This window comes from Rhea americana, unplaced genomic scaffold, assembly GCF_003343005.1.
Source record: "Rhea americana isolate MKP2758 unplaced genomic scaffold, rheAme1 scaffold_5, whole genome shotgun sequence".
Classification (NCBI taxonomy): Eukaryota; Metazoa; Chordata; class Aves; order Rheiformes; family Rheidae; genus Rhea; species Rhea americana.
Window position 1 is genome coordinate 961,977 of NW_028186645.1, and position 9,034 is coordinate 971,010.

Sequence of the window (9,034 nt, forward strand, 5' to 3'; positions counted from 1 at the left end):
ATATTTGAAAGGGAGAGGGATATATGTGCATTTGTTCTTACTCTGAAAAACTGTGAAGATGAGCTACATAGGGGTCAGTTCTCRTCTCTGTGCCAAATTCTTCTAATCATTTTGAGAGAAGTGAACCTTCCTGATGTACAGTGCTTCTAAATCCTGCTCAAGGAAATACTGTTTGCTGACTTAAGAATGGGACACTAAAAGAAACAGATATCATTGCCAGGAGTTTGTTAGTACTTTTATAAATAATCAGTCTTTCCTCCTTCCTTTTTTCTTGTTTGTCTTCTTAAAATAATAGAATGAATTTCCTTCCCCCTCATCCTCTCGACATTCTACTCTGATATCACCTCCAACAGGCTTTGAGCACGTCTATCACATGAGCCCTGTCTCTGCTGAAATCTTTCTCCAGAGTGACCATTCCTCACTACAAGGCTCCCCTCTGCTTTCTTCCTCTTCCTGTCCCTCCTCTGCTTCCCTAGCAAGGGTAGGAATAGCTACAAACCATTAGGAACTGGAATGGTGTGCTGTGGCACCTCACCAATTCTAGAGCAGAAAGGGGAAATATTAATGCCTGGGAAGATGAGTACTAATATGCACGTGAGTTGCAATGCTTTATAGCTTTATTTTTGGCTTTGGATGTAACAAATACAACATGTTGTGAGCTACTTTAGTGTCAAGTCTGTGAGAGTAAGGTCAAAGGGATGCTTTTATGTTCTATACCTTCCACTTTATAGCTGCTAGCCAGGTTTTTTCTTGTCATTCTCAGCTAGCCCAGATAAGGATAATGTATCTGTCCTTTCAGCAGAAAGAATCGGGAAAGCAGAGCTGTTGGTGCCCTCACTGCCCCCTTGTAGAGGGTTTACTGATTGACAGGTTTCAGTGGCTTCTGTCTCCAGCAGGTGGGAGGAGTGTCTAGCATGGCTGCTGTGGGGCTTAGTTCTTTCTCTGTCTTTCTCAGGGTTTGTGTCTGTTTCTGAAAATATGTGGATGTAGTCAAGTAAGTTCAGAGCTTTTCTACCAATGCTGGTTGCAATAGCTTCAAAAGCACAGTAGAGCTTTCGTGGGAAAGAAGCCTTAACTGGACAGCTTTTGTTACTGGCTAACAAGATGTTTCATTTCTACTGTAGAGTGTTTTACCTGCTGCCCAGGATGAAAAACCGTGTCCCTCTACAGCTAACCTTTCACGGCAGCAGCAGCAGCAGAGAAACAAAACATACATTTCCTGGCCCTCATCAAGTAAGGCTGAAAGCAAGCTTGTCAGTTCTAAGCTCTAATTTACAGCCTCARCAAATGTGTAAAACTGTTTCTATTTTTTTTYYTTTTKKTTTTTTTTTTTTCTTTCTCTGCAGGTGGCAGTGATGTGGGAGGAGCCATTCCTTCCCGGAGTATGTCCGATCCTGATCAGGAGTTTGACAAAGAGGTAAAGTGGTTTTTATTATGTGGAGACTGACAACATCTTGTTGCTGTAGGTTTTCTTTTTCCAAGATATTAAATATCTGAGGAAATACTTTGTAAAGATCATGTTTTTATGGAGATGTTTTTCTTCTGCAAATGTTTTCTCCAGCATGTAACATCTGATTGTAAACTACATAAGCCAGTACTAAAGCAAAGCTTTAGTRAAAATATCTTTTTATGATGATATTTTAAGATGGACTGTGTTTCAAATTAAGCTTTGTAGAGAAGGGAAATCTGACTAATCGATAAAGTATCCCTGAAGCCCCTAAAGATGTTCTCTGGGCTGTTAGCATAGAGCAGCAAAGTAATGCTGCTAGCTGGATAGCTTTCTGTGCGATCCTAAGGAACTTGTCCTGTAACTTCAGAAGGAACRATATTCTGAAATACATAAAAGCACTTTTTGCAAGTTTGTAAGTGCTAGTTGTCACCAACCTGAAAACTTCCTGACAGCACAAAGCTGCTGTCCTTTCCTGAGTCTGAGGAGAACGGGTGTATGATTTTGGGGGGGGTCTTGTTTTGACGTGGGTGTAGCTTCTTGCAAGCTTTTCAAGCTTTTGCCACCTGAGCAGTATCAGTAAGAGACAAACTTCTGGACCAAGAACTCTGCATTTTCTTAGTGCTTTTTGTTGTCTGACTAGSCACATGTAAAGATCCGGATTTTGAATGGTGTACTCAGTACTCTCCTGAAACTGGACCTTTGCAAGATCCTTTAGTACACCCTAAGTTGAAGTGTCTGGAGTTCTAGTCACAGCCATATCACTGACTTCCTTTGTCATYTTAAGCAAACAATTAAAAGCAGCATGTTATAATGTGGGTGCCTAAACAAAGGCATTTTTTTTTTTAAACTGTCTTGAATTTTCAAAGGTGGTCATGGCAGGCTGTTTCAGTTGACTTCATTTTACTACAAGCATCTTCCCAAGTTCCGTTATGTTCCATATTATAATTTCCCTCTGTAGGCACAAGTAGCGGTAGGTACTGAGAGTTTTTAGTGTTTTCTTTTTTTGGTAGACCTTACAATTTCTTAGAACTTCTTAAATTTAAAAAACAGTAGCTCATAACTTTTAAAAGAAGGCTGTGATATCACCTTCTGRTTTTATATTATTTTTCCGATGGGTTATAGCTTTATCACAGCATGAGCTGGATTGTTTATCATTAAGATAATCTTGTTATAGGTGATCTTGTAGTTGTTTGAGCCATGCAAAAATCTTGCGAACAGCATTATTCAAGGATGTCACTTTTCAATAGATTTGTCAAATATATATTCCCTTTCCTGAAAGTAACTTACTGCAATGGTAGAAATTTTTCCTGTGACTTATTTCATTAGCTGTGAATTTGTGTAGTGCTCAGAGCTGTARCTGAGCAAAATAGTGTGAAACTTGCCACCCATCGTGCTGAAGCAAGACCAGGCTTTGGAGACAAATATCTGACAACCAGTCTAACACTGGGGAAGTAACTGAGAGATAGACTGTTTTTATTAGATGTTGACTGGGGGKCATCTTCAGTAGGTACATCTTTCTTCAAGATTTCTAGTCAATACTTAGCAACCTTCACTTTCTTATCATGCACTTAACATGCTTTTCTTTGTTGCTGGCACTGTTCAGTAAATAGTTCATATGCTTGCTTTCTTCCTCCCTTCTCACCAAACTGAGCACAATTTCACTGTAATTGTTTACATATTATATGAATCATAGAATCGGTAAGGTTGGAAGGGASCTCTGGAGATCATCTAGTCCAACCCCCCTGCTCAAGCCRGGTCACCTAGAACATGTTAGGGTTGCATCCAGGTGGGCTTTGACTATCTCCAGAGAAGGAGACTCCACAACCTCCCCGGGCAACCAGTTCCAGTGCTCYGTCACTCTCWCAGTGAAGAAATTCCCCCTCACGTTCAGATGGAACTTCCTTTGGTTCAATTTCTGCCCATTGCCTCTTGTCCTGTTACATGGGACAACTGAAAAGAGTTTGGCCCCCTCCCCTTGACACCCTCCCTTCAGGTRYTTSTASACRTTGRTAAGATCCCCCCTCAGTCTTCTCTTCCCCAGGCTGAAGAGGCCCAGCTCTCGCAGCCGTTCCTCATAGGGCAGATGCTCCAGCCCTCTGATCATCTTCRTAGCCCTACACAGGACTCTTTCCAGTAGCTCCAGGTCTCTGTTGTATTGGGGAGCCCAGAACTGGTCGCAGTACTCRAGATGAGGCCTCACCAGGGCTGAGTAGAGAGGGAGAATCACCTCCCTCGACCTGAYGGCAACACTCTTCCTAATGCACCCAAGGATACCATGGCCTTCCTGGCCAATGATTGAATTCCTTGGCTATTTAAATTGCTTTTAAATTCTGCACAACAATAGATAGATAAATGTTTTCTATCAGAAACACTTTTCAGTGGCTAAAGGAGAGGAGATGGGGTCTGAGCAATTTCCATATACATTGCCATAATTCATGTTACATCAAAACACTGCCTCCAGGACTGCACTAACGCTCGTTGAAGATAATGAAAGCATTTGTATTACTGTTTAGCTTTGAAATTAATTTAATGAACAGTACTTCATGTGTGTTGTGCTCCCTAATTTTGCCTTTCAGTGCTTCAAAAGTTTTTGAGTAGAAAGAGTTGATATTAAATAAATGTAATGTTTTTRTGTTTTTTGTTAACAGCCTGATTCAGACTCCACCAAACAGTCTACTCCATCGAACAGCTCAAATCCAAGTGGTCCCCCAAGTCCCAACTCTCCTCATAGGAATCAGCTTACACTAGATGGACTGGACCAGTCAACCTGTGATGCATAACACTTCAGTTCTCACCGTTCTGGCTTCAATCATCCACTGCTCCATGGAGTATTCCAGAGCAGGGCAAAGCTGTCGCAGATGCTAGTGCCAAGACTGACACTGAATTGCTAGTGTTGTACAAGAATAATTATATATCCAGATTGTAGATACAAACTATTGAAATGAAGAAAATTCTTTACTAAATAGTGATTGAGTTTTTTATGCAGAATTGTTCACTGCTCAGTTATGGTTGATTCCTTTCTGCACAGCTGTGACACAGTTTTATTGCATAGGAGCATTTAAGGCCACCAGTAAATAGTCTTATTCTTATGCTGAAAAAGAAATAGAGAGAGATACTGATAATGTTGCTACAATATCAGGAATATTATTTTTCTATAGAATGATGTAATGTCTCATTAGCAGGAAATCCTTTTAGACACAATTTAGACCTCTGAATAGGAAATGCAAGCAGGTCTAGTTACATCCTCAGATAAATATACTTCTCCCTTTTTCCCATAACTGTTTGTTTCCTAACCCTTAAGGAGAATGCTAGGAAGCGTACGTTGTTCCCAGTATCAACAGAATCACCAAGAAGTGAAATAAAAGTTGGTTATAGTTTTGTGGCCTTTTAAATCATTTAGCCATTACATATTCAGCTGCATAACTGTCTTTCTATCTTTCTACCAACTTTAGTCTTGTACATAGGACTACTACTACCAGTTACCCTGCTTTTTAGTCCTCATCAATCACAATCATTAGTCAGAGCTTTTAAAATATTGATAATTACTGCTGTGAAAAAAATTTACTCATAGTTCCTGCTATCTCCTTCTGAGAAATCTTCTCCTGGATTTTTGGGTGTAAAGACACACTACATTGTTTAGCTAGCAAACCTTCTTGTGGACACATGGCCCTTGAAGTCTGCTTGATCTAAGGGACTTTATCACTAAAACATCAGTCTACTGGTTACCAAATTGGAACGTGAAGGATGTGTAACTGAGGGTGCTGCTTTTTTTATTAATTGTATCCTCACCTGCATGAAGACCCCATGATTATTAATCAAGTATTGATCATGTAGAAAAATGCACAACACACTCCTGTATATTTTGCTATGGCCCACGTGCAGTGGTGATGTTTTGCGTGTATATTTAATCTCTTGCTTCCATGTATTATACATTTAGTAATCAAAGATTTGTGACCATGTTTCATTAAAAGCTTGTAATTAATTCAGTGGCTGGCATATCCAGTTTGTCATTGTCACACTAGTGTGCCTTCTGTGCCAATTTTATGACAGTTGGATGTCACTTATTTAAAATTTGGTTTAAATGGGCTAATGATATACCAATGGCTAATGTTCTTTTCTGAAACACTGTATAGGACGTGCACTTATCTTTAGTTTAAACTGAGTGTTCTAGTCAACATTTAATCCTGTTACGTTAAGTGTTCGACAGTACTTGCTCTTTTTCTCAGATTATTGATAAAGGGGCTCAGTTAGAGCTGGACACTACTGCTTTGGGGTTTTCTGGTTTTTACTTTTTTAATGTAAGTCTAAGTCTTTGTAATTATTGAATTGTGAGAACATTTTTGAACAATTTACCTGTCAATAAAGCAGAAGAGGGAGGTTTTAAAGTTCATAGTTGTCTGTCTTGACGTGTGAAAACAGTCTACCGTTGATGCTTGCTTTAGTYTCCTAATAAATTCACTTCGGCCACTTGAAAATTTTACATAAGCTAAAAGATACTTTGAACTCCATACCTGAACGCTGCAAGAAAGGTGTGTGTTTCTGTATGTAAATGCCTGTTCRGGAGAAAGAGGAGTTCTTTAAGTGGACTGTGGCGTTGAAATTGCACTCTGCATTACTTGTCATTTCATTGAGTCGCTGGCCCTATGAATTCATTTTAAATGATATAGATGATTATTTCCTTATGGCTGAGGCATRGTAAGGAGGCTGCAGGATCCTCTCAAACATCTCAAGTGTGATAAAGTACTAAAGATGCTTGTTGTCAAAACAGTAATCCCAGAGAAACACATACATATTAAGGAACGGTGTTTGAATAGGGTGTCTGATGTCTGCACCTCCCCTGTCCCCCAATATATGAAGGATTTTCAAAATTGAACATTTGAGCACTGTGCAACTTGTCATAGCTAGAGCAGAGCCAAAACCTTTGCAAACATGTCCTGGTTTGCCTTGTCCCTTACAGAGTGCCTAAATATACCCAGATTACTTTTCTGTTACTCTCTCCCATCTTACCTCAGGTTATCTTAGTGAAGAAGGCCTGGATGAGTATTTTGGGTCCTGCTGTTCCATGCTTGACCAAACCAACTGGGCAAGGCCARGAGGCTGGCTGGTTGGCTTGGACCATCAGGGTAGGTGGTAGTTGACAGGAGATTTGAGGTAGTGTACCAGAAACATTCTGACAAGTATTCACACTGATCAGTCTTTGACTTTTAAAAACATTTCTGCTGTTCTTGAGCTGATTTTTCTCTGCATGGTAAGGACTTTGGATGACAACAAACTCTAATTATGGGAGTATTAAATCACAGCACTCAACAGTGCCAGAGCTTGCTTATAATTTAAGCATGAGAACATTTCTAGAAAAACAAATGAATTGCTTAGCACGAATATATTAATTTTTTTTTTTTAATCTGGCTGTGAGCAGAACTCCTCCCCAAGTCCTTCACTGTAGCCCATTTCAAATCTTCCATTCCCTTATGACTTCTAATGCTTGTTACCTAAAAAGTCCTTCTAAACCCTCAGGAGAACTTCAGAAAAGTGGAAATTCAAGACTCATTTGAAATATTCCTCTGACAAAAGTGTGCTTTTTTTTCCCTGGAGGTTACTAATCTAGTATCRCAAGTAAGAAATTCATTTATGCAAGGCAGGAGGCTAATTTGCTCTCTGTCGATTTCTGTGCCAAAGCCATTTTCACAGAGGCATTATGTAGGGTCRTGCCAGTGATGGTTGGGGTGATCCAGCAAACTTCTCCAAGAGCTGGACTCATCAGAAAACTCTGGTCACTTCTTACACAGATTTTTCAATGTGAAAGGTTTAGTATTTTGGAATGCTTCCTGGTGTCACTCGCTGCCCAAGACCTAAACATCTACCAGCATCTCTGTCTACAGATATTCTGGGAACAAACTGCTTCCTAAGTGAATGCCATCCACTAATGTGTGCGTGTAAATGCTTTATGCTTGCATGATGAGTGCCTAAAACAACTAAGTCACTGGGGGGAACTTCAGCATGGAAATGCTGAACTTCTAGACACCCTAACTCTCCACAATGCCAAATTAGGCATCCTTGGGAGGAATCAGATGCATAAATATTTTAATAGCTGGCACCTGGAATGGTAAAGCAGTCTGAAGCACTAAGAAATAGGAGCATTGAGGGATGACCATAAGAACTGAAATGCACCCTTAGGAGAATTAAGCAAGTAGCAGTTAAAGGAAGTTGTCACATCATGAATGTTGTCTTGATGCTGAATCTAGCCTATTTAAAAAGAAAAGGYGAGAGTTGACAATCTTGTATGCCTGGCTACTGGCACATCTCATCTTCTGGTTTGTATTCTGCCTGCTTTGTACCAAGTGGCCCTCAGCAAGCATTGGGAAGGAGGACATGGCAGAAAGTAGTGTTTACCTGCCCAGGCCTCTCCTTGTGGTGGCAGCCTGGACCACTTCCCTGGACAGGAGTTTCCTCCACCTGGTCAGCCCCAATAAACTCAGCCCACTTCTCTGTTTTTTTTGATTAACTTCCATCTCCCCTCAGCAGCTTTGTGCTCCTAACCTTTACCTGCATCCTCTGCTTAAAACAGGCTCTGCACCAGATGTTTTCCTGTGGGCAGTGAGGAGAAGAGGCAGCTGGGAGTCCCCTGCACCAACTCCTTGGCTATCAGTTGCGTAGTAGTAAGGTTCTCTGGAGAAGTCCTTGCCAGGCTGCTCAGAGGGATGAGAAGCTGCAGGTGCTGCCACCCTCCCCCAGTGCAGGTGATCCAGGGGGAGCAGCACCCTGCTGCAGGGTGAGACCTTCTGCCCCAGAGCCTTGGGCTCCAAAGCATCTTGGAGCCAGTGGGCAGAGTGGCAGCATGGGGCACAGGGGCTCCAGTCTGGGACGTGGGGCACTGTCAGCAGGCAGGGGAGGCAGAGGGGAAGGCACAGTAATTTGAAAGAGGCAGCACAGTCAAGGTGCTCCCTTGCGAACCGCCCCCCAAACATGCTTCCAAGGGATACAGGGTGATGATGAGACTAGACGTTAGCTGCATGACGGTTGTGGGGGTGTCAGAGAAAGCTAAGTGTTGGGATAACGCATCTCAGTTGCAAGTGTTGTTCAGAATACCATTAGAGCTGGGGTGAGCTGAGGACAGGAGCAGCATACAGCAGGACGTGATTAACAAATGGGAGCTGCAATGCTGCAATTCAACCAGAGGAGGAACATGAACTCAAAAAATCAGCCAGTTCCATGTCCTTGCAGTAAACATTTTCCTTGCTCCCCAATAAGATGCAGCACTTTTTTGTCACCTGACTAAGCAGGTTATGCAGCTTTATTGGTTGCCTTATCATAGATAAAACCCTCGGATTTTCGCAGCCAGCCTGCTCTTCGGTCTCTTACGCAGTCCCTGTTCTGTATKCTCGTGAGGAGCAGCAATGCGATGGGCAAGTGCTGAGCAGCGAGTGCTGGTGAGATGAGTTGTCCACTGCTCTGCTGACCACCCTTTAGCAGCTTAGCCAGCTCTGATCCCAGGAGTGCCAGACCACGTCCGTTTAACATTTTAAACGGATCTGCTAACACATTTTAAAAGTGGATGAGGCCAGATTTGTTGGTAGATTCTGAGAT

At 41.7% G+C, this 9,034-nt stretch overlaps 1 protein-coding gene across 8 annotated transcripts in view; it reads left to right on the forward strand.

The window, feature by feature from the left end:
- The window catches only part of CDC42BPB (CDC42 binding protein kinase beta), a 93,812-nt gene extending 87,974 nt beyond the window's left edge, over positions 1–5,838 (forward strand). For 5 of the 8 annotated variants that reach the window (XM_085317400.1, XM_085317403.1, XM_085317399.1 and 2 more), the window contains 4 exons: positions 296–481; positions 1,125–1,233; positions 1,347–1,417; positions 4,099–5,838. In XM_085317400.1, coding sequence (XP_085173526.1) covers positions 296–481; positions 1,125–1,233; positions 1,347–1,417; positions 4,099–4,230 — 498 coding nt within the window. In that variant the 3' untranslated portion in view covers positions 4,231–5,838. The remainder of the gene's footprint in view (positions 1–295; positions 482–1,124; positions 1,234–1,346; positions 1,418–4,098) is intronic. The other 3 variants (XM_085317405.1, XM_085317406.1, XM_085317407.1) reach the window with 1 other exon arrangement.
- The last annotated feature ends 3,196 nt before the right edge of the window (positions 5,839–9,034 follow it).